Source organism: Cebus imitator, unplaced genomic scaffold (genome assembly GCF_001604975.1).
Source record: "Cebus imitator isolate Cc_AM_T3 unplaced genomic scaffold, Cebus_imitator-1.0 Scaffold294, whole genome shotgun sequence".
Classification (NCBI taxonomy): domain Eukaryota; kingdom Metazoa; phylum Chordata; class Mammalia; order Primates; family Cebidae; genus Cebus; species Cebus imitator.
Window position 1 is genome coordinate 711,675 of NW_016107609.1, and position 25,641 is coordinate 737,315.

A 25,641-nucleotide genomic window follows, 5' to 3' on the forward strand; every position below is an offset into this window, starting at 1 on the left:
GCCCATCTCTGTTCTCTTTGCAAGTAAATTGTAAGAGAAGAGTGGTCTTTCCCATACTATGTAACGAAAAGACCAGATAATGAAAACCTCTGTCTAAGCAGGAGGAGTTCTAGGGGCCCCTACATCATCTGCCACTTATTTCCTAACCCCAATTTTTACACAATGAATGGCAAAGGCAGCTGCAGCCACCAGGCTGAATTTTGAACGCAAACAGCTGTGTAATTATACAACTGCATTCTATTGTACCTTTTGTGTAGTAATTATAAAACTGTTCATATACATTTTTAAATACATTGGTTGTTATCAGTGTTAACATCTACATTGTGGTTAGGAGAATTAGACCAAGGACTTCAGACTAAACTGAATATTAAAAGAGCCTCAAACATTCAAATGCAACCTGACTTTGGACTCTGGATGTCAAATAGTGTCTGTACTTCCAAAGTGCCATCGATCATGTGGTAGAAGCTTATGCTGGTGCTTGTTTTGCAGTGTGACCACAACCCTGGTCTCAGTCAGCTACTGAGTCTCTGGAGTCACCCTTCTAACCACCCCTTCTGTGTGCCATCACCCTCTTCCACCCTGTTTCACATCAGTGCTTCTCAATCTGTGGCAATATTGCCCCTCACCCCCACCCTGGGGACATTTGGCAGTGTCTGGAGGTGTTTTTAGTTGGCTGCAACCAGAGGAAGGGGTCAAAACCTCAGTGTCTGGAGGCAGATTTGTGCTGCTGGCATCTGGAGGTCACAGGCCAGAGATGCTGCCAGCATCTCGCAGTGCACAGGGCAGCCCGCACAGCAAGGACGGAATTACTCTCTGCCCAACATGGCAATAGCGCCGAGGTTTGAAATCCTGAGATAGGGCCTTACGGTCTCTTATCTCAAATGATCCTCCTCCAGACCATCACCCCACGCCTTGAGATATCTTTCCAAAACACAAATTTGATTCCTCTGCCTGACACCTCCATGGCTTCCCCACAGTCCTCAGGGTAACATGTGGCGCTGCATTCCAGGCTCCCGGTCCTGTCTCCTTCCTTCCATGGTTCACTGTATTCTGCCACTCCGATGCTCCCGCCAGGTGGGAATGTTTGGCATTCCCCCAAGAGAGCAAACTTTCTCATACTTCCACAGCACTGCTCAGGTGCTCCCTCCACCGGGAGCCAGGCTTCTTCAGTGTTAGTGTGCATCCTACGGACCTTGTTAAAATGCAGATTCTGATTCTGTAGGTCTGCAGCAGGGAACGAGACTCTGTATCTCTAGAAGCTCCCAGGTGGCACTGATGCTCCTCATCTGAGATCACACCTTGAATGGCAAGGACCTTGGGCAGTGGTTCTCAAGCCTTAGTGGGCATCAGAATGACTTGGAGGGCTATGAAGGCATAAGCTGCCAGGACCCACCCCAGGGATTTTGATTCAGCAGACCTGAGGTAGGGATGTGGAAGGCAAGGATGAGCATCTCTAGCAAGACTGTGGCCCGCACTGTGAGTCACAAAGCCTCAGGCCATCTCTTTTCCGCCCCACCTGCCTCCATCCCGCCTCACTGCTGGGTCATCTGCATCCTCCTCCAGGTTCCTAGAGACCCCTGTTACTGCCTTGGCCTCTGCAGACCCCACAGGGTGTACCCAGAGCTGGGCTGTCCACCCAGGCCCTCCGCTTGACAGTGAGCTGGGGACAAGGACAGTGTCTATCTCCACGTCTTTTGTGGAGCTGGGCCACCAGTCAGGATTATTTCTCCTCCTAGAAATCAGGGCAGGCATCTCAGAAATCCTTAAGTACCTCATTTATATCCTGAAATGGTTGCCAATTTTCTCCTGCCAGGGTCAAATATCACCAATTCCCATAACACACCTCATAGCCACCTGAAGGACTCTGGGCTGGAAGGAATTCACAGTCTCTCTCCCTTCATTGATAAATGCTGGTGCCTAACTTTTCTACCCTGTTGTCTTCTTCTTCTTTAGTTTGAGGAAAGCATTGTGGAAACTGCAGTCTTTCTAAAAGCACTGTTTGGTAAAATGCCAGGGCTTCTAGTGTATCTCACATCTGGAGTCTCATAGAAATCGCTGTCTAGAACCCTATGGCTCAGGAAGCATGAGGAGCTTGGTCTGCGCACCTCTCTGCTCCCTGGGGGAAGGGGCTTTCCTTCCTCCCAGGCCCCAGATTGTGTCTCTCCCTTTAGTTTTTATTTCCATAATAAGATGAAATTATTTTGTTTGAAAATGTCCTTTATTTTTAAAGCACCTGGGTAGAGGAATGCTGTTGCCAGACCCTCCTGGGACAAGGTGGAGCTCGAGGGTGGCTGGGAAGCTGGGAAGAGCTGGCTGGGAGGAGAGGAGGAGGGCGGCCTTTGGGCTGAGGAGCCCGGTGAGCAAAGGCACAGGCCATGGCATGGATACAGATGGTGGGGACAGGAACAAGAGGTAAATTTAGAGAAGTGAAATGGGGCTGGATTCTAGAGGAAGGAGGATCCAGAAAGCTCAAGTACAGAGGGGCCCTTAGAAGGTGGGGAACCATTCCTTAAACTAAACATCTGTCTTTCTATTGTTTTTTTGTTTCCCCAGAAATACTCTGGAAGTGGTTCTGACATTTGTTCACTCCCGTTTTTGGCCAAGATCTGCCAGAAAATTAAATTGTATGTATACAATTTCCACCTTCCTGAGCACCAGCGTGTAATAACATCGTTGCTTGTCCCCTTTTTCTAATGACTAAAATGATCTTCACACTTAAAAGGCATCCCTGAAGGTGAAGGTGTTTTGTTCTCAAAACATGACTTGCACAGAAACCAGAAGACAAATGAGCTCTGAACACACTCGTTTGGGAAATAAACCGAATGCCAGCATCTTTGCATCTCAAAGCTTGATCTGTGCCCCAGGCTAGGATGCAGCCCACAGTGAGGCTCGCTGCCGGTCAGTGCCTGCCAGTGAGGTGCCCACTGCCCTACACCGGGAAACAGCCCCTCCCTGCTGTGTGAGGTCCGGACCAGGATGGGCAACTGGGCACGGCAAGAACTCTGGACATCTTCAGTGCAAGGCACTCGCAAGGCTGGACAGACAGCAACTGTTTTTTCACAGGGCCCAAACTATTACATGAGAAATCTGGCTCAGATATGTAGGAATAGGGTTGTGAATGCAGACACCGTCCAGAATTCCCACGCCCTCCTGTCCATGCTCCAGCTCCATTTTGAGTCTGGGTTATGCTACACATTGTTGTAGTAACTGCTGTTCAAAATATTAAAGGGTAAAACAATGTCCTCAGAGGGCATTGGACTCAGAGGCAAAATAGCATGGGATCTACCCTCCACTAATCTACCTCTTTTTTCTTCTTTTCTTTTTTTTTTTTTTTTTTCTGAGACACAGTTTTGCTGTTGTTGCCCAGGCTGAAGTGCAATGGCGCAATCATAGCTCACTGCAACCTCTGCCTCCTGGGGTCAAATGATTCTTCTGCCTCAGCCATCTGAGTAGCTGGGATTACAGGTGCCCGCCACCATGCCCTGCTAATTTTTTGTATTTTTACTAGAGATGAGGTTTAACCATGTTGGCCAGGCTGGTCTTGAGCTCCTAACCTCAAGTGATCTGCTTGCCTTGGCCTCCCAAAGTGCTTGAATTACAGGTGTGAGCCACCATGCCCATCCCACCAAGCTACTTCTAATGTGACTGCTGCTGCTTTGCTGCTATCAGGTATATGGGCACCATTCTAGGTGCCAGATGCTGAACTTTCAATGTTTCCTCACTTCGTTTCCACAACAACAAAATGAAGTAAAGGTTATTATTATTCCCATTTCACAGAGAAGGAAGCTGAGCCTTATAGAAGTAACTTCTGCTGGGCCACTGAGGACCCAAGATACACCCCCAGGTGTATTTGATCTAATGTGTTCTTTGTGAACATACATATTCTTGACTCCATTGCAACGCTGCTTCTTGAGCTGACTGAAAACTTGGGCCGCTTAATATCTCTGAGCCTCATTTCCCCAATCTAAAGTACAATGAAATTCTGCCTATTCCTCAGAATCATCTTGAAAGTTTTTAAAGTCCAGGTTCCTTGGCCCCAAACCTGGTGGGATAGTGTTGTGTTTTCTTGGAAATTTTCCAAGGAATTCTTAGGCCATTAGACCCCACACCTAGACTCCCGGCTGTCCATGTCCACCCCAACGCTTGCCCTCTAGTTCAGGTGCAAGACTGAGAATGCTACACATGCAAGGGATGCTTTAATTATTCGAAATAATGTTCTCTAGCTGCAAGATATTTATTTAACCACACAGGCTGCCCCAGCCCCTGCTTCTTTTACTCTTCCTCTTCTGCAGGAGCTCCTCTTACTTTAGCCTGTGCTAGTCCAGCCTTGTGGATAGTTAGACCCGAGAACACACAGAGGTGAGAATTAGGCTGCACACCTGGACTGAGAAGCTGTCACTTCCTATGTCTGCAGCAACAAAACACCACAAACTAGGTGGCCTAGAGCAACAGAAATCAACTCTCTCTCAGTTCTGGAGGCCAGAAGTCCAAAACCGAAATGGCAGCAGGGCCATGCTCCTACTGACACCAGCTGAATCCTTCCTGTCTCTCCCTAGCTTGCGATGGTGGCCATGAGGCCTTGGCATACCTTGCCTTGCAGCGGCATCGCTCCAGACTCTGCCTTCATCTTCATATCTGGCCATCTTCCCTGGGTGTCTGTCATTCCCTTTTACAAGGACACCAGTCCTATTGGATGAGGGCCTGCTCCAATGACCTCATCTTAACTCGATTGCATTTGTAAAGAACCTGTTTCCAAATAAGGTCACATTCACAGATACCAGGGCTTAGGACCTCAACATATTTTTTTCATGAACACAATGCAACCCCTAACAAAGGCACTTTTCCTCCTTCTGCCATCCTTTATCTCATGAGTTTCCTGAGCACTAAATCCACTGAACATCTCTCGTCTGTTGTGATAGCATCTAGGGAGAGGAGGAGGCTATGATTCAGACCCACATTCGGAGCCTTTAAACAGTTAAAAAGTCTTCCTGATCAATCTGCTGGCATAAGCCCCTGCAAGCTGGCTGTGCAAAGTGCCATTGCAGGTCCCAGAAATGGTAGCAACACCCCTTTTCATGACTGGGGATGAATGCAGAGAGCATTAGGATGTGAGGAGTAGAGGGGAGATATCAGACATGAAAGAAGATGCTGGAAGGCTGAGATGCAGCCAGCTCCCCAGGCCCCCAGTCATGTCATCATGCCTAGCTCCCATTAAATGGAGACCCCTGCCCCCTCCTTGCTGAATGCATTATTGTATTTTCTGTGTTAGATGTGGCCCAGCAGGACCCAACAGGGTCAAAGTGACAACTCTTCAATTGAACCACCTTTGAAAAATTGAATTCAAGAGCATCAGTGGCCAGGGATTTTTCTTGGTCCAATTTAAAGGGAAAATTATTCTTTTACGAAAAAGCAAAAACTGTGTTTTCCTTCTTTCTAAAAATCACTGTGTTTCAAGTGTCATATGCAGCAGGTCACAGTTGGTTCAGTGCTTTATGACTTACAGAGCACGTATACATACACATGCAGTCTCATGTATTCTTCAAAGCAATCCATGGTTCAGTAATAATCATGATAACTGAAAGTTGTCTGGTGCTGTCTATGCCCCCAAAACTGTTGCAAATCCAACTATTTAAGGTGAGCACTGTTATTATCTCCTTTCCAAAGAGATAAAATCATTTGCACAAGGTCACAGCTCTGGTAATGGACAAATCTGACCTTTGAATCCAACAGTTTGCATCCCATTGAACCCTCAACCCTTAGTCCTACACTTTAGAGGAACAAGGAGGTTTTAGATGCCTGACCCACTAGCATGGAGTCCTCACATGGTAGAGACAAGACCTGCCTGTCTTCTGTGGCATAGTCCTTTGATAAAATTCCCCCAGAAGGAATGCCTTACCTGCCCTCTGTCTCACTTGGTCTAATGCTTTAAAAATTCATTTGAGGTGTCCCCTCCCCAGGGATGCATCCAGCTCCCAGGCCACCTTCAGTCATTTGCACAGCCTTCCTGGGCCCCCGGCAACTCCTTGGTGCCCTCAGCTCCCCCTCAGTGACCCCAGCTCCTCAGTGCCTGCTCCTCCTCATCCCATTCTTCAATCCCTGCCTCCCCACTGGTCTCCCACACCACCCATAAGCTCCTGGAGAGCAGGGATCCCATTCTTAATAGGAGCAGCTCAGTGAAAATGAGGGACTACATAAAGAAAAAGCACCACTTTACCAGGAAAATAAATGTATAGCTATCAGCTATGACCACAGGGTGATCGAGTTTTTTGGAGTTCTGTTTTAATAAGGATACACAGTGCCTACACAATGTCTGTATTTTACTTCAACAGTGGTAAGTCAGGAGAATCCCCTTTTTAAAAATCTATTCTTTTTATTTAATGTCTATATGCAGAAACCCTCACATTATTTCACATCAATACATGCAAACCACCCTATCCCGTGTTGATTGTGTTAATTCAACACTATTTTCTTTTCCTTTTTAGCCTCCTCCTTCCCCATACGTTGCTCCTTCCACCCACAGCGGTCCTGCCCCCACCTCCAAGCTAAGCCATGTCTACAGGCAGGTGTGCCCTTCCATGGCTACTGTGTTCTCATTTCATTTGACAGAGACCTACATAACACATCCACCTACAGATGCAACCAACCCACGCCCAGCCTTCAAGAGCTACCTGGGACTCACATGTGAGGCAGGCACACATGGAGATTCATTCTCACTATTTTTCCTTTGCCTTAATGCCCCAGTTTCATGAAATAATTTTAGGGAGATTGAACTTGAGTAGCTCAATACTGTGTCATTAATAACATTTAGCTGTAGTTACAATTGCTCCCTGGACCAAGCCCACTCACCTGATACCTGGTGATATCTGGCAAGCAGGTATAGATCAGGGGCAGTGGGCGATGCCAGGCTGCATGGTAATTGGATAGAATGTCGTGTGGCTAGAAGCCTGAACATCTGAAGAGGGGCCATGGATTGGGCTGGGGATGCCTCTAGAAATCAAACCGTGATGACAGCAGACACCTGACTCCTGCTGTCCACCCGAGGAGCCATCTTTGCAATCAAGGTTCCCATTGCACATAACAGTAAGAGCTCGTGTGTTTTGTTTTGTTTTGTTTTCGAGTGCTTTCTGTATCTAAGAAATAATGATATTGATTCCATTTTACAAATGAGAAAACTGAGGCACAAAAAGATTAAATAATTTGCCTAAGGCCACCTGACAAGGCGACAGCATACCTGGGATTCAAACCCAGAGAGTCTAATTTCAGAACCTGGAGCTGTGTTAAAGGAATTCTCATGGCTTTTCCTTCCCACTACGATGCCCTCAGTCCAATTACTTGCCTTGAAAATGCTGTCTCATCCTTTAGGTTTCACCTTAAGATCACTTCTTCTCCCATATAGAGTTAGAAATGTTTTTTCCTCTCTAGATGCACAACCTCTTACAGCATTTTTGATGTAGGACTATAATTACCTTTTGATGCATTAATTTCCTTGCCCATGTCAAGCTCCTTGAGTTCAGGACTTGTACCCATCTCTGGTATCTAATATGATTCCTGGCATGCAGCAGGGACTCCCCAAACGCCTGTGGAATGAAGGAATGAAGGAATGCGTGAACATTTCAACATACAACTAGATATTTCTAAGGATACAGAAGGTATCAAGTTCAGATGCAATTTTGCAGAAATACTTTTTAGTAAAAGTCAACAGTGCCTTATCTAAAACTTTGGAGTAGCCAGGCACATTGGCTCATGCCTGTAATCTCAGCATTTTGAGAGACCAGAGTGGGATGACCACTTGAGGTCAGGAGTTAAAGACCAGCCTGGGCAACAGAGCAAGACCCAGTCTCTATAAAAACAAACACAAAACAAACAAAAAAAAGCCTTGGAGCCAGATATGATTTGAAATTCAGATATTATTATATTCTAGTAAAGTAATAGCACATATACATAACTTACCTGCTATCCCCGGCACCTCTTGATCAATCATATTTGTATTTTGGAGTGAAATGTATGAATTTTCACACTAAGTATGATAAAGTTTACAAATTGCCCTATATCAGTTCAGGTCAAGTTTTGCCACCAAATGAAGTTGTTGCTAAGTTGAAAAAAATTTAGGGGCTGCGAAGAAGGGACTGTAGAGTTTACACAAGCTGCAGTTTATGATACTTTGAGTACCCATGGCTTTGGTCAGTCACTTGGAGGCTTTAAAGTAAGCAGACAAAGTTTAATAAATCAGCTTTCCAATTTTAGAGACCATTCTTCGTTCCTTCTTTCAAGGACAAACTCTCACCCTCAAGATAACAACGGTGGGTGGGGATAGCTTTGATGCACACTCAAATGAGACCTAAATGAGACCTTTCCTCCAGCACCTTTTTCTTTCTCAGGCTGAAAATATGGCTATTTGGGTCCACACCATTTCTCTCTCGCTCTTCTCTCTCCTCTCCTCTCCTCTCCTCCTCTCCCCTCCCCTCCTCCCCCTCCCCTCCCCTCCTTTCTCTCTCTCTCTCTCCCGGCCCCCTCTCTGTTGGTCTTTCTCTGTCCCTTGCTTTTGCTCTCTTTCTTTACCTTCCTTTTCTCAACTAGAAAAATAAACGCCGTCCAAGAGGTCAAATACATATATGGGGAAAATTGCCTAGTCTCACCGAAAATGTGATCTTCAAAGCCTTTCCAAAACTTTTCTTAACAGCCACAACTTACGGTGGATGATTGCATGTCATTTGGTCCAAGCTTTTCCAGGTTTCTTGACAGATGATTAAAGTGAGAGAAAAGCATTTGTTGCTCAGAGTAGACAAGGAATGGGATGGATCTAAAAACGCTGGAGCATCAGGCAGGAAGGACCCCAAGGATGATCTTGCCCTGGCTCCTCTCCTGCGTGAGGGAAAGTAGCATTACAGCATCTGAGCCCACTGGGGAAGCTCCATTCCCCTCTGCTCCTGCCACGGGAAAATCAAGGTGTGGGTGATGGTGGGGGTGAAATTTGTCTACAGCCCACACCTGAATTGTTCCTGGACCATCTCCACCTTCCACAGGGCTGGTTCTCACTTTCCCTGTTAAGTGTGGATGTGTGCAGTCAACGAGTAGAACCTTTCTAATTTCCCACTGGTGGCTCTGTCTCTGGCCCTGTTCAACCCCCCACCCCAAATGGAAGGGGAAGGTGAATTTCCTCTTTCCAGCCGCAGGAGCTCATAACCACAGCTGCAAGCACTTCGTGAGGACCAATGCCAGGAGCTTTTCATGTGGTTTCCCTTAGTCCTCCCAATTAACCCTGTGAGGGAGCTGACAGGAGTCACACTTTACAGATTTTAAAATGAGGCTCAGGGACGTTAAATAACTTTCTGAGAATTGCAGAGTTGGTGAGGAAGTGGTGGATGGAGCTGTGATTCCAACTGTTGACTCCAGAGTCTTTACTGAACCACCATGCTCAACTCAGTATCTGGCAAGAGCACTTGAATTCAAAAGGATAATTCCTCTTGGGGACCCTAAGAGGAAGCTTGCTGCCTTGTCCTTTCAGGGTTCCAGCCTCCTCTGTTCCCCAGGGCAGGGATATAGGAAGGACTAGCAATGAGACATCAGCTTGAAGCTCTGTCTTCATTGGGTCCACCAAGTGGCTATTGACCCCCCACACTCTCTACCCTTTCTGAGTACCCTAACCCGCACTCACACATCCCAGGGCCCTCCTCTGAGTGGTCCAGTCAGGAAACAGAGCTGTGCAAGGTATCTCACATAGAGAGGATTTAATAAAAGGTACCAGTTTAAAAAGTGTCAAAAAGACTGAAAGAGTACAAAGGGAAAGGCAAGGCTACCCAGCTATGAGCACGACAGGAGGCAGCCAGCATCCCTAGCGGAACAGAGGAAGCAAAACACAGGAGATGATGTTCTCAGGCTTAGGAGGCCGCTTGCTGCTGGGTTGCCGGGGGCAAAACAAGAGGCCACATCGGCCAGTCCTGGAGCCATGGATGAGGGGCCACCCATGGGTGCTGGGCCCACAATGACTAGAGCTGGAGTCACCAAAGGGAACATTCAGAGAGAGACAGAGAAAGAGAGAGAAAACAACTTCTCCTCTCCTCCTCCTGCTCTCTCTGCCCATCAGTGCTAGCTCCAGTTCCAAAGGGAACCTGGTAAGTGTATTTTGCAAAATTCCCAGCAGAACAGTACAGAGCAGAATACAGGCTGCAGAACCCTAGAGGCTAATATAACCAGCACAGTGCCCTTCAGTGCTGGACCGAAGAGGCCTATAAGCTAAACTTCTGCCACATCCCAGAGTTCATAAGACAGGCTCCAGGGTGGCAGTTAGCATTTATTTGCCTTGAGGTTCTCAGAACTGTTAAGATGCTCTTGATTCAAAAGACTATTTAGTAATTCCTATAAAAGGTTGTGTTACTCACTCTAAATTCTAGGCTCCAAGGAAAGCCTCATCTTGCTGTTAATGACGGAGGGTGTCCAGTTTCTTGGCATCTTGAACCAAGAATTAGACAAAATGCACAAAGCAAGGAAGGAATGAAGGGATTTATTGAAAATGAAGGTACACACCACAGTGTGGGAGCGGGCCTGAGAATAGGGGCTCAAAGGCCCTGTTACAGGCTTTTTGTGAATTTGAATACCCTCTACTTGGGGTACATCCTATGTAAATGAAGAGGATGAAGTAAAGTTGCAAAGTCATTTATGGCATATGCCCTATGGAGAGGATATTTCCTGTTTTAGCTGAAGTGTGAATCGGCCGTATGTTCCCTGCCTCCAGACCCTATTTTCCTGTCTCTTTGCCATATGACTGCATTATTCTGCTGCTCTGTAAGTGATTTTCCTAAACCCGAGGCTGTGTTTGACATTTAGAAGCTGGGAAAAATCTGGTAGTGAGGATTCCAAAGGGGAAATCCCCCCTCAAAGAATGACCATGGCTTTGGCATGAATTTCTTTAGTCATCACATCAGGGTCCTTGGCTTCCCAGACTCATGAACGGGAGTGAAAGTTGTCAACTAATATCCGCTAAATGATCAAGATTCTCAGGATAAGTGACTGAAAAGAGTAAAATGTGAAGAAAAGATTCTATAACAGAATGCGGAAAATGGCAAAAATTCAGTTTGTAGTGCTGAGTTCATTGACTGGACTCAAAGTGTTGTCTCATATTTCCTGGGAATCTCAACATCGATACCCCTTGCCCTTTAAAATTTCAATTCAATTCTTTCACTTCCTTGTACAGGCCAAGTTAATATCAGAGAGAAAGCAGTTCTGTTGGGTGAAGAGCAGAGATTGGCAAAGTTTTGCTGGCTCTCTCTGATACCACATAGACTCTTAATTTTCTGTTTAGAATGGCCTGCTGTGGCATAAACTCAACACAGCTATATCAGAAAATGTCTATTTCTTTTCACCAACATTGCTACTTTTTTCTTAGCTCATCAATTGTTTTGTTTTCTTTTTCCTAGAGCTATAGAACGGTCTGTGCCATTCAAAGACGTAGATTCAGACAAATACAGCATTTTCCCAGTAAGTATTGTTAGAAATAACCAGATGTTCACTAATATCACATTGCTTCCTACAAATTTCTTTCCTTTAATAAGACAAGGCTGAATTTCATTTGAATGCATTATTCATTTGATGAACAATACATCATTTCACAATTTCTTTTCTTTTTTGAGGCTGAGTCTCCTTCTGTTGCCCAGACTAGAGTGCAGTAGCACTATCTCTGCTCACTGCAATGTCTGCCTCCTGGTTTCAAGTGCTTCTCATGCCTCCTGAGTAGCTGGGATAACAGGTGCACACCACCACACCTGGCTGAGTTTTGTATTTTTAGTAAAGTCAGTTTCGCCATATTGGCCAGGCTGGTCTCAAACTCCTGACTTCAAGTGATCTGACCACCTCAGCCTCCTAAAGTGCTGAGATTACAGGCATTAGCTACCACACTCAGCCCATTTCACTTTTTTTTTTTTTTTTTTTAACAGACTGTGTAGCATTGTGATGATACACAAGCCATTGAAGTAAATCTTAGGTCCAGACTGGTTTTGTTGCCATTGCCAGCTGGAATTCTCCATGGGGACTATAATTATCTTGAAAGGTTTTGTGAATTATTTCGGAAATTCTTAAATCTACTTTAGGTTACTTTTTAAACAGTGTGTGTGCATTTGATTCAGAACAGTTAAAATGTCAGAGTATTCTCTCTGTGAAAGCCAACAAACAAGTAACATGTCACAAATTCCCAAAAGTTTGGAAAATCTCATATATTCTACTTGGGAAAGGAGGAAATAAAAATATTATTTGACATTATCATAACTCTTGATTCCAATCATTCAGGTCAAATATTTAAACCTACATAATTAACCATTTGGCTAGAGACTTTAGAATTTCCAACAAAATTAATAATTTGGCCCAATAGGCAAATTGTTTCACAGCCTGAGAGGACTGATGGTTAATAGAGGGATTTGGGGGAGGTAGATGGGTCTGCTGTTTCTGGAGGTGCTTGTAGACACACATACATGAGCAAACACATGTACACACAGACACATGCACATACATCTACAATATGAATACACATAAACACACACATGCATATACACATGCCCCCATACATACACATACACATTCACATTCACACACATGCACCCCACACACACACATATAGGCAAACATTCAATGTCACACAACACACATGTACACACCCTACCACCTGTTATTGGCCCTGGTGTTATATTACACGTCACTTCACACAGCATGTCTTATTGTATTAATCTTAACTTTCTTAGTGCTCTTTAGTGATCCTAGATTGAATTTGAATTAAAAACTGTGGATGTCAATGCCATTCAGACAGCTCTGATTAACCTTCCTCGTGGATAACATCAAAGTGGGCTGAACCCCTCCTGTGTGTGCTCTTCAATTTCAGACGCTGCGGGGCTATCACTGGCGAGGGAGAGATTGTAATGACAGCGACGAGTCAGTGTACCCAGGCAGAAGGTAACTATTTCTGCTGGTTGCTGATTTTTAAAATTATCTTCAGAAAAGAAGGCAAGAGGTACATTTCCTTCCCCCAGCCTAGGGGATTCCCACTTACAGAGAGAAGAGGTTTTCATGTTCTGATTGAAGTAAAGCTCAGTGAAAAAAGAACAGCATTCATTCGTTCATTTGTCCAAGAAATGCTCATCAGGGACCTACAATTTGCCAAGCACTTTGCATCATGCTGGGTGGTAAACAAAATAGAAATATATCTCCTCTCCTTGAGGTTACAGTCAATTGGGAAAAGCAGTCAAGTGAACAGATTATCTTATTGTAGACATTTATCCAGCCTTCTGTATCAGTCCTCCATGCAGAATTGGACCCAGAAATAGTGGCCTGTCCCCCTGGGAGTAAGGAGAAGCCTCCAATGAATGGAAAACATGTCATACATTAGCCGTGGGCTGATGTTCAATTGCATCTCTGATATCAAAAGACAGGTATGCCAGCCCTCGTCTTTGTTGTGACTACAGTATCAAAGCATTAAGTTAACCAGTTATTTGGGCATTTAGGGGCACAATGGGATGCAGATTTTTCGTTAAGTTCATCGGCGCCATTCCACAACAATGCGGTCCATGAATATGGTCAATGATGAAAAAGACAGGATTTTGGTCCAGAGCTCCCAGAAAATATCCCAAACCAAGGTTAAAGTAAGGAAGCTGAATGGAGGCTTCTGATGTCACAACACACAGTGGGATGTGACGCTCTTCTATGAAGAATGCTGTTGTCTCTCCATGGCATTTCATGTAGCATTCATTCATTCACGCATGCATACCCAAAACTGACATTCACTGAGAGACAAGCCTATACTAAAGACCAATGTTAATGTTTTCTTCTTAGGCCAAACAACTGGGATGTCCATCAGGATTCAAATTGTAATGGCATTTGGGTAAGCAACTAAATTCAGCTTGAACCCCATTCTCCTGTGTTCTTCCCTCTCCCAAACTCATCACAGATCCAAGGAAACCTGTAACAGCCTCAAGCAGCTCTTTTCCTGCTGCTTAGAAATGGGGTTTAGAATCCTGACAATATGTGAAGAGTGTCAACGATGTCATGAGAGTGCAGGCTTTCTCAGTCATGGCTCCTTTAGGCCTTGCTTAAGGTCACCGACATCTAATCTCTTTATACTGTTTTGAACAGTGTGAAATTAAGTGAAGAGTGGTGTTAACAAAGTTTTACAGCAGCCCACACAGCTGTTGGAGGAAGCCACATGCTGTCCTTATTTTGTTGCCGCCATTTTTTTTTTCTATTTCATAAGCCTAGCCAGGCAGAGCAGAAATTACCCAGTATTTACCCTACTACTCACACCTTAAGGCATTTAATGCTGCTGTCCTAGTTCCCTATGAATGATGGATTTGCAGCTTCCAGGGAAAGAAAAAGGAAGAAAAGAGGAAAACCAAAACTAACACAGAAAGAGACTCGAGTTTGTGGGGTATTAAGCTTACATGATTTCAGGGTTCCTCATGAAGAAAAAGAATATCAAATTAAAAATACAAAATCAAATATGAAAATGAATAATTTTTAAAACAATCAAAAAAATCTTAATAAATTCCTGGAGTCTGAGAAATTCAGTTCCCTTTCTTTTGAGATCTTGTTTCTGATTTACCGGAAGTGTTTACATGGAAACGTGTTCGGATTTCTGCCTGGCCTCCCCTCTCCACCTAGAATACTCTATAGCTCCCAGTCACTCCCGGTACTCACATGGGCAGGGGGCTGGGATGGGCCCTGAAGCTTAAGATTCCCTAACTTCAAGATATTATTTTGGTGCAAAAGTAATTGTGGTCTTTGTAATTAATGCAAAAACTGCAGTCATTTGCACACCTACCTAAATAAATTATCTAAATTGCCTCTAAATAGTTGCTTCACGTATCTGCTTCAATGAAGAGGAAAAAGTTTCTGTAAATATTTTCCTCTCTCCAGGACACTCATAGCGCAGGCTTGCACCAACAGTCACCTGCTGTATGCTTTCCAGTCCCATGTCCTCCAAGATAAGGAAGGCATGGCAGATGGCTGTGCCCCAGCCCACGCCACTCACCCTAGTCCCTAGTCACGCCGCCTTTTCATGGAGAAGAAGACATCTCCCCTAGAGAGCTTAAGGTGACAAGATCCCCAAGTTAGCTCTTATTCTAAAAAACCCAGGTCTAGTTGTCATGTTGGAGGACAAAAGGGACTAATCAATGTGTGATGCCCTGTCTTCATTCCATGGTCCCACCCAGGCTGCAGACAGGGTGTGCCACCCATATAAGGAGGAAGGCCAAGTAAGAGACTGTACTAGATCAATGGAAATCCATCATGAGCTGAGGGAGGCAAGATGCAGAGCTCATCATCGGTGACGGGAGAAGGCATATCACCTTCATACCTATCCCCTTCCATAGAGGAAGCACAACTCACAGAACCACAACATCATAAATTCAGAGGGAGTCTTACAACCATGAAGTCCAACCTTGCCCAGAATGTGTCCCGGGGACCCCAGTGTTGAGTGTGATATTAATAGGTTCTTTCATGTTTTAATGGGCAGGGGGAGCTCCCGAGACTGGTGAGTAAGCACGCTCTTGTCAACACATCTCTGATCAGCAAGTGCTTCCATCCTGGAATACTATAAATAATCCTTCCAAGGACTAGCAGCTCTACTAAGGGGCAGCTTTAACTTTAGGTTTTAGGATATCCCATCCGTGCCAATTCAGTCCCATTCACAGACCCAATGCTACGTCTGGGTTTCTTAATCTGGGCACTATTGATGTTTGGGTTGAATAATTCCTTGTTGGAGCTGTCTTGCAAACTATAGGATATTTAGCAGTATCCCTGACCTCTCTCCACTAGATGACAGTAGCACCCCCAGCAAAAAATGTCTCCAGACATTGCCAGTGTCCTCAGGGGGTAAAAGAATGTGCAAAATCAACCCCTTGAGAATTGCTTCTTTGGAAGCATCAATCTTAGGTATTGAAGATGTCAGGACATGTAGACCTCCAGCTCAGAGACTGCGGAATCTGCCCAGACCCTGTGTCCCAGTCACGCAGTGAGCCCTCCATGCTCTGAAGGGTGAGACCCCTGGTCCAGGCACCTCTCCCAGAACTCTACCCGGCATCCCCTTGAATGAGATGTCCCAGTGTCTGGCTCTCTCTTTACTCCCACCCTCAGTTCCTCCCAAACCCTTCTCACTCAAATGGGGCGCTGCTATGTTGAATTAGGGACTTAAGAGACTTTAAAGGGTTTTGTCTACTCATTTGCCTTTGTGCTTTTAAAGCCATTTAGGAGAGATTTAGTGTATCTATCTCATAAATTTAAAACCAAACTGCTAATTGCATCATTTTTCTTTTAAAGGGTGTTGATCCAAAAGATGGAGTTCCATATGAGAAGAAATTCTGTGAAGGTATGAATTGTGGATGTCAGTCTGGTGACGACGAGGGAGTGTTCTTTCCTAGTCTGAGTCAAATTGAAGCGAGCAGACCACCTAAGTCAGAACATGCTCGATGCTAGGATTTACTCTCTGCTGACCAACTTACATTTTTTTCATGACAGATCAGAAAAAAAAATGATCTAAAAGGTTCAGAAAAGGAGGAACGGGGGCAGAATCTTAAAAAAGCAAAACAATTTGTGTAATTGACTCTTTTACTTGAGGATTAGGCTGCAAAATGAATAAAAGAGCAATGGAAATCTAGCACTTTTCCAGATAAGAAACCAAGCAGCAGAGATAACTGACATTTTTTAATCTTTTGCATTTTCCTCTAATTACACTGCAAGGTCAGACACCTGGACTTCTACTGATGGGATGAGTCTCTGTGTCCACTAGGCTAAAGATGCATATCTGAAGGTCTGAATGACTTGAGACTGCCAGGCTATAACCTGTGAGGGCTTCCCAAAAATAGCTGAGCAAAACTCTGTGCCCTAAGTACCCAGATGGCACAAACATCTGCACCACCAGTTCCATTGGGGAAACCTCACCACCCACACATTACTGAAAATATGCTCCTGGTGATGCCAGCACTTGATGGTAACATCACTGTTTTATGTTTAGGCAATGCTTTTCTCCCCAGTTTCACAATCACCTCGTTCATTTATTCATTCATTCAACAGGCATTTTCTGAACAACGATTTCAATTCTAACTAAGAGCTATAGTTGGCTCTGAGTTTTCATGGAAAAAAAGTATGTCGTCTTTGCATTCTATCAACTTAAAGCCTAATTGTCCTTAAGCCCTCAGAGGGGAAGAAGAGGGAAAGAAAATGTAAAGGCTTATTACATATATATGCAGTTTAGAAATATTTGTTGGACGAATAAAAGAACGAATGAACAATTAAACCAATGAATGAAACATAGGCAGATCTAGGTGAAGCCCTGGTGCAAAGCCTCTTAGATTCCCCACATCCTACTCTCCCTGTGCTCCCCAGGATGTCCTGGGCCTTCTTAGCCCCCATTTGTGTGGCCAAGTAGTGGTAGCCATGAAGCCCAGGCTGAGGAGCCACTGAAGTGGTAAATTGTAGGATATTTAGCAGTATCCCTGACCTCTATCCACTAGATACCAGTAGCACCCCCAGCAGAAAAGTTTCTCCAAACATTGCCAATGTGTTCAGGGGGTAAAGGAATGTGCCAACTTGACCCCTTGAGAATTGCTTCTTTAGAAGCATCAATCTTAGGTACTGAAGATAGCAGGACACTTAGACCTCCAGCTCAGAGACTGCAGAATCCGCCCAGACCCTGTGTCCCAGTCTCTCAGTGGGCCCTCCATGCTCTGAGGGGTGAGACCCCGGGTCCACGCAGTGAGACTAGGCCATCCTCCTGCACGGTTTAAGGCATTTGGAAGTGGAAAAGGAGGTGCCTCTCTCTGCCTCTGGGAGGCATCAGTTGATTCTTTGAGGATCTTAAGGAATTTGGAAGAATGTGTTCACAGGTGAATGATTCGCGTGGATGGACCTCAGAGTTAGATTAAGTGATCCTGAACCTCTGACCATACAGGGCTGCATGAAGACCTTTCTATCTCTGCCTCTCCATTAATCGGCCATAATCGTCTATCCAGCGCTTTTACCCGTATGGATTAAGGGCTTTAAAAGACCACAACGTCTTTGAAAAATCAAAATCACTCCATAAGATCATTAACCCTTAAAGTGAATTGTAATAGACATCGGTGTGTTTTGAAGAAAGTAATTTCCAGAGCCAAAATTTAGGGCATATTTCTGATTTCAGATAAAGCTTTGATCCATTTATTCATCCATCATTCACTCATGATGTTGTACAGCAGTTTGTTTTATGCTGAGCTGGGAAGCACACCAAACACACCTGAGTCTCCACATCTTAGCCAGCAGCTCCAATGGCCTGGAAGTCCCATTCAGCTCCTAAATGCTATGCCCCTCACTCTCAAACATGCAAAAAGTGGTAATGCATTGCTGTTATAACACTCGGTGCCTGGAAATACACACTAGGGTATCTGCTCTCATAACTCTCCAGTCTGGAGGTTCCAAACTACTTGAGTGCATAAATAATATAAATAAATTGTGCTGCCCAGGTTCACAGCCCAGGGGAATCATTTTGCTGGGAGACTCAGCTGGGGCTCATTTTCACATCTCTCCTGAATGGATCACAGCGTCACAGATGTCTTTGGTAAGTAATTTTGGCAGTAATCATTCCAGATGTGCTGGCCTTTGTTTTTGTTTCCCCTTGCTCTCTCTAAATGCGATGCCAACTCCAAACAGGTGCAAATTTCCCGCTCCAGCAAAATCTGCCACAAAAGGCATATCCACAGTCACTTCAGTCCTAGACAAATGTCAAAAGTTTCCTTCTACTCACCTCTCCAGCCTCAGCCCAGCTGCTGCCAGGAACCCTGACGGCAGCAGTGAGGAGTCAAGAAGGTGGAGAATGCATAGAAAGGACACAGCCCACCAGGCTGCCTTCCCCATGGAGGTCAGGATGAGGCACTCTGGGGACTGTCCAGCTTGTTTTTTTTTTTTTTAATTTTAAGTTCTGGGGTACATGTGCAGATCGTGCAGGATTGTTACATTGGTATATGCATGCCATGGTGGTTTGCTGTATCCATCCCCCTGTCATATACATTAGGTATTTCTTCTAATGTTATCCCTCCCCAATTCCCCCACCCCCTGCTATCCCTCCCCTAGCCCCGCCACCCCCCAACAGACCCCAGTGTGTGATGTCCTCCTCCCTGTGTCCATGGGTTCTCGTTATTCAACACCCACTTATGAGTGAGAACATGCAGTGCTTGGTTTTCTGTTCTTGTGTCAGTTTGCTGAGAATGATGGTTTCCAGCTTCAATCATGTCCCTGCAAAGGACATGAACTCGTCCTTTTTTTATGACTGCATAGTATTCCATGGTGTATATGTGCCACATTTGTGCATGTGTCTTTATAGTAGAATGTTTTATAATCCTTTGGGTATATACCCAGTAATGGGATTGCTGGAAAAAAGCTCGTCTTCACTGGTCATTAGAGAAATGCAAATCAAAACCACATTGAGATACCATCTCACACCAGTTAGAATGGCAATCATTAAAAAACCTGGAGACAACAGATGCTGGAGAGGATGTGGAGAAACATGAACGCTTTAACACTGTTGGTAGGAGTATAAATTAGTTCAACCACTGTGGAAGATAGTGTGGTGATTTCTCAAGGATATAGAAATAGAAATAACATTTGACCCAGCTTGTTTTTTATCTGAGCAAGCAGGAAGCACTGGGCTGAGCAGGCTGCTCGGCTCCTGATGGCCACTGCCGTGCTCCACAAAAGGCGTCAGAAGACAGACAAGCCTGCCATCCATTCCCAAAGAGCAATGAGACTCTCCTGGAGGGCTTTTTAATAAAAAACAAGAAGAGGGCCACAAGGCAAGTAGCAAACAATGACAGAATCAGAGAAGGCAAAGAAAGGGGAAAGAAACCAACATTTATTGACTGTATATCAGACATCAGCCTCTATAAGTGAGATTTGCATGAATTACTCAGATGAACGACTCCTAAATGTGACGTAGACATATAATGACAACTCTGTATATTCCCAGTTCATCACCTGCGCACACACTTGCTGCATTATCAGAAGGACCATTATTTTTCTCTCAAATTGTGCAAACATCTGGGGAGAATGTGTGGCAAAGGGTGGGAGCTGGAAGGTGCAGGGAAGGGCAGTCTGAATGCCACACACCCAGGCAGCGGGTACATAAATGCCACACCCATAACACCCTGCCCAGATGTGACACAGTAGCTCTGGGGCATTACTTCTGGATGGCCCTATCAACCAACACAATAAAAATGGTGTAACACAATGTGAGCACATTGCCACAATAGGCTCATCCCAAGAGCCACCCTGTCCATTAAGGAAGGGGGTGGTGCCCCTGCCCTCCAGAAAGGGATGTGGGCACAGTGGGGAAGCCCTGTCATACAGCCACCTGTGGACGCACTTCCCTTTTCCCTCTCCCAAAAAACTGAAACTGATCCAGAAGTTAACCTGCAGAAATTATCATTTTTCCTTGACCTTCTCTTCCTAGGTTAAAGAAATTGAATATGAATTCAAACATTCTGATTGAATCTCTTCCAGACCCCATAATAGGAAAGCATAGACCTCCCTCTGTAAAGATGGGCAAGTGGGGGAACACATCTGGATATATATAAAAACTGCTCAAGAACACAAATGATGGTGCTCTTTGGAAAAAAGTTTAGGGAAGGAAAGAGAGTGACATTTTGTAAAATGTTATATTCAGGTTCTCAACAATAATGGAGAGGAAAATGCACACATAAAAAAGGAGAACTCAGAAATCAGGGAAGAATTCCTCAAGGTGAAACAACGACCTGATAGAAAAATGCAGCGACCATACTCACTTGCAAGTTGGGTGATGCAGAAAACAGGAGTGCAAAGCGATCAGGCAGCTGGGGAAATTCTGGGACTCGGGGGAAAAAGGCTGGATGTGAAAAACAAGAGGGAAGATAGGCATGCAGGAAAGGCCCTGGCAATTGAATAGAAACTGCAGAAAAAGAAAAGACATCAGGCAGAGAGGAAGCTGTGACTAAGTAAGTAATGCAAGAGTATTTTCTTGAGTTGGGGAAATCCATCTTCAGCCCGCAACCCCCACTGTGTGCCAGGCCAGGGTATAAAATAGACTGTCTGTGTTTCCTGCTTTTCCTTATTTATTCCAAGGATAGAGAAAAATCTTGGAATCATCCTGCTCAACAAACCAACAACCAGGGAACATACTAGGAGGGAAAATCCACCTGGCATCAGACTTATCTCTCAACACTAAATTTCAGGAAACAGTGCAACAGCCTCTCTACAGAATTTTAAGATGGAAAATTTGTGTCAGACATGCTCTATGCCAAGCTGTTGTTCTCACAGGAGGACTGCAGAAGCTTATTCTCATTCAGAGACTCAGAAAACATACCAGACATATGCCTTCCTGGAGAAAAAATTATTTTAAGAAATACTCCAGTCTCTCTAAGCATGTTAGTATAAAAGGAAACACACACACAAAAACACCTAGATATTATTACATACAATTTTCAAATGTATACAATGTCAAAAAATTCACAAATTAAAAGACAAATGAAAAATTAGAACAATACTTATAAAATATAAGGCAAAATTTAAATCCTCTAATTAACAAAGTTTCTACATAGCAATAAGAAAAATACTAACTTTTAAGGATCAAGAACATAACCAATATACACAAAACAGTTTCCTTTTCAGCAGTAACAAACATAAATTAACAATGCAATCCATTTATCATCCATCAAACAAACGCAGGTTAAAAGTGACAAAGGCTGGGTTTTAGCAAAAATATGGTGAAACAGGCATGTTAATTCACCAGGAGATGAAGTTACTAGAACTTCTCTGAAAGAAGTTGGCGGCATGTATAAAGCAACATTAAAATGTTTGTAGTTTTTAACTAGTAATTACATATCTGCAAATTTATCTTTTAAAATGATCAATTATCTGCTCAAGAATATATGTACAGAAATACTCATCACAGAGGTATTTATAAGAGCAAACACGAGGAAAGAAACTAAAAATCAAAAAATAGGGTATGTAAAAATATACTACATTCATACAACGAAATTTTGTGCAACAGTTAATGCACATATTAATAGACATATTTATTGGCAAGAAATATGTTTATGATAATCGGTTAAGCAACAAAAGCTGGTTACACAATAGTATGTATGAACCAATTTTGTGAATACGTATGTGTCTGTGTGCAAACAAAAAACAATTGGAAAGGTATAGGTCTGCATGTAGATGGTGGAATTATAGGTAACTTTTTTTTTCTCATTTTTCTTCATTGAATTTGCATCATGTGTGTACCAAACATTGTGATTCGAGATTTTGGAGATGTGTTTGTTCTATTTGTTTTGGTTTTGTTTTCAGCAAATAGCTAAGGAAACTAGTTAAGGAAAACCAATGCATTTTTTAATTTAATCTTTGCAAAAGCCCTCTGAGGTAAGTGTTATTAAAACCTGGCCTCACTTTACGGATTCTCAGAGAGGTTGAGTGGACTGCCCAAGGTCACACAGCTAACAGATGGCGGAATCACTGCCTGGCAGTGTAATCCTGAACAAGCCACTTGACCAGAGACACTGTAAATTATGATAGTAATGCTGTCAGGAAAAGCCATGTGCTTCAATGAGCTAAGGGCTGTGAAAATGTTGTGGACCCGTATGTTGAATTCCAGCCAGACAAAGCAGATTGACACGCGGCTTTGGCAGTACAGTAGTGATTGTTAATGAGTCTGCCTGAAATCCTTGTACTTGTCCTCCCTGTTCCTGCACCTGGCCTCAGAGTCCGAGGAAAGGAGCATCTCCCTTTACAACCTGGGGCTCACACTCTCTCCAGGAGGACAGTGGCTCTCTCTGCAGTGTGCTAAGTCTCCAGGAAAAAGAGGGGCCCACCCAGTGGACATTTTGAGAAAATCATTCCCACAAGCCCAACAGCCAGCCCCATTCTAGAGACTTAACAAGTGAAATTTGGATTGTAATAGATTTCATCTGCTGTTTACAGCGATGAACTGATCCAAGTGCTGTCGATCAGCATTTGTCGGTTTCGGTTTGGGTTACTCCCCACTCCCACGTTTTAGCAGTAAATTGTTTTGAGAAATGCCTGGGAGAATGGGCTGATGAGAAACCCAATCAGGCATAACAGGTAAATGGGATTCAGGAGTCTTATCAATATGGCAGTAATGCTATTGGTAGGAGGAACAAAATGACAGTTTTAGTATCGTTTTGTCACCTGTTATAAGCCTCTGGTGTTCGGGGGTTATTAAAATCTCTCTAGATTAACAGTCCTCTCCAAGCTAAAAACTGGCCCAGCCACTCCCTGCCTGGCCACTTCTAGGATACATACCACTTGATAAGAATAGGAGAAGGGACAAGAATAAGAGATTATTTTGCTTAGGATGTTGAAACAGAACATGAAGCTTTATCACCAAGTTATTGCCAAAATAATAACCACCAACCACTCCAAATCTCCAGTGACTTAAAACAATCATCATTTCTTCTCAACCTTGCATCCAAGGGTGGTCTGGGATCAGCTGTTTTCAACTGAGCTATGTTGGTGTTGGCTCCAAGCTTCAGGTTGGACCCAGGTGTGTGCCATGTGTCTCTCATTTTTCTTGGCTGGGCAATCTATCCAGAGTGTCTTAGTCTCACGGTGGTGTCAAAGTGCAAGAAGGCAATCTGTGCCCTGTCCACCATCAACCCAACAGCCAAAGCCAGTCACATGACCACAATCAAGATTATGGGGAAGGAGGCGTGACTGCCCAGAGTGGGAGAAGGAAGAGAGTGAATATGCCTTATTGTTCTCATCTAATTATACATGTTAAATATATGATTGAGAACAATGTGAAAATATACAAATTATTGGGAAATTATTAAACTTCCTCCTTAATACTACCACCCAGAGAGAGTCACTTTAACATTTTGGAGTATCAGGTTTGTTTTGTAATATTCTTTTAATCTTTTTATTTTTTTAAAAAAAGTTATAAAGTCAATAATAGAGCTAATTTTAAGTAAAAAAAAAAATCTTAAATTTGTCACAGTATTTTTGCACTCTTTCCAGCACTCTGCACCCTAACACATATATTGTATATATGTATATTACATATACACACATTGTGCTGTTACGAGAAGAGCAAGTTTGTAATTGGCAGTACTTCTAATCAATTCATAATTATTTTCCTCATTATGACTTTGTCTTTATACTCATTATATTTATTGCTGCTTCACAATGTCCTTTTCAGGTACCATGCAATAATCTACTGACCACTCACCTACAGCAGGATGTTAAACTGATTTCGTTTTTTGTTTTTTGTTTTTTTGCTATTATGGAGCATTCTCCTTTAAAAAAGAAAAAAAAAAAAAAACTTCCATTTTTTAAAGACTATTATCTTCAGAATCTCTTCATTTATGCAGCATCAGACTAGGTAAGAACACCAGGCTTAGCCAATATCTATGAGGTATGTTGAGCTCAGACACCTCGTGTTTCCGTTGTCTGAACTTTCGTGCTTGTAGCAAGTGTAAACAAATTATCAGCTCTAACTTAGGTAAAAATTCTAGAGTCACATCTCTGCAGGCTCAACAGCACAGCACTGTTCATGTGTCAATCAATTCAACAAATGCTAGCCAGGTCTACTATGTGCCCAGCCCTGTGATGGGGCTGATGTCAATGGGGAAAAGGTTGGAAAGATCCCCGGTGCCCATAGAGCTTACAACCCCATGGGGCAATGCAGGCCAGCAAATGGCAGTTCTAGAGTCGTCGGTGCTGTAATGTGCACACGCTCCCCTGCAAACTGGAGGAAAGGCTAACTGAAGGAAGAGACACTGTTCGAAACAGAGGAATAGAGCTGAAGATAATTGGGTCCCAGCCACCCTAGGAAGGAGTGCCCAAGCAGAGGAAAGAGCACATGCAAAGGCTTGAAAGCAAGAGGGTTCAGCCTTCTGAGGAGCTCAGTGCAGCTGAACTGAAGCTCATCCAGCACCAGGTTGGACAGTGAGACAAGAGCCTAGAGCGGTGCATGGGAGGCAGATCTCAAAGGGCTTGGAGTTTATCCTGAAGGCAAGCTGGAGTCATTGAAGGGTTTTAAACTGAGAAAGGGGCATATTTGAATTCTAGAACATTTACTGTGATTTCAATGGGCAGGATTTGGTTGAGGGGGAGAGAGGGAAATCAGGCAGTAAGACCAGCTAGGAGAATTCTAGATAATTCTAATAAAAGTATGCTAAGCTAGAAAAGTACAATGGGGAAGAAACAAGATGGACAAACTCAGAAGCTGTCTGGAATCAACAGTGGACAATGCACCCTTCCCATCCTGTATACTTTATGAGGGTTCCACAAGAAGTCACCCTCCCCCAGCCAGGTGGTTCACCGGGCTGGGGTTAACCCTGGGCTGTCCCCTGGCATCCTTGCATCTGGGGGAGACTGCCTAGAGCTCATTGCCAATTGCAGATCTTCCCACAGGGTCTCAGCCAGCCTTTGGAGAGCCATCCCTGCTAGGAAAGTTCTGGTGCTTCTTGTCTGTTTGTACCAGAACCCCCAGCTCCTAATATTAATAGTTATGGTGAGCATAACTATTAATATTAGAGCATAACTATTAAATTTATTGTCCAAACTAGACAGTTTGAGAGAAGAGGGATCACTATCATAATTACGCCATGGCCTTAGTATTAACCCGGATGGGCTCAGACAAGCCTG

At 43.9% G+C, this 25,641-nt stretch overlaps 1 protein-coding gene across 2 annotated transcripts in view; it reads left to right on the forward strand.

Moving 5' to 3' along the window:
- AOAH (acyloxyacyl hydrolase) overlaps positions 1–25,641 on the forward strand; it is a 192,174-nt gene that overhangs the window by 79,973 nt on the left and 86,560 nt on the right. For both annotated transcript variants that reach the window (XM_017502197.2, XM_037729113.1), the window contains 6 exons: positions 2,554–2,624; positions 11,415–11,475; positions 12,866–12,936; positions 13,813–13,861; positions 16,294–16,342; positions 18,471–18,565. In XM_017502197.2, the coding sequence (XP_017357686.1) occupies positions 2,554–2,624; positions 11,415–11,475; positions 12,866–12,936; positions 13,813–13,861; positions 16,294–16,342; positions 18,471–18,565 (396 nt within the window). The remainder of the gene's footprint in view (positions 1–2,553; positions 2,625–11,414; positions 11,476–12,865; positions 12,937–13,812; positions 13,862–16,293; positions 16,343–18,470; positions 18,566–25,641) is intronic.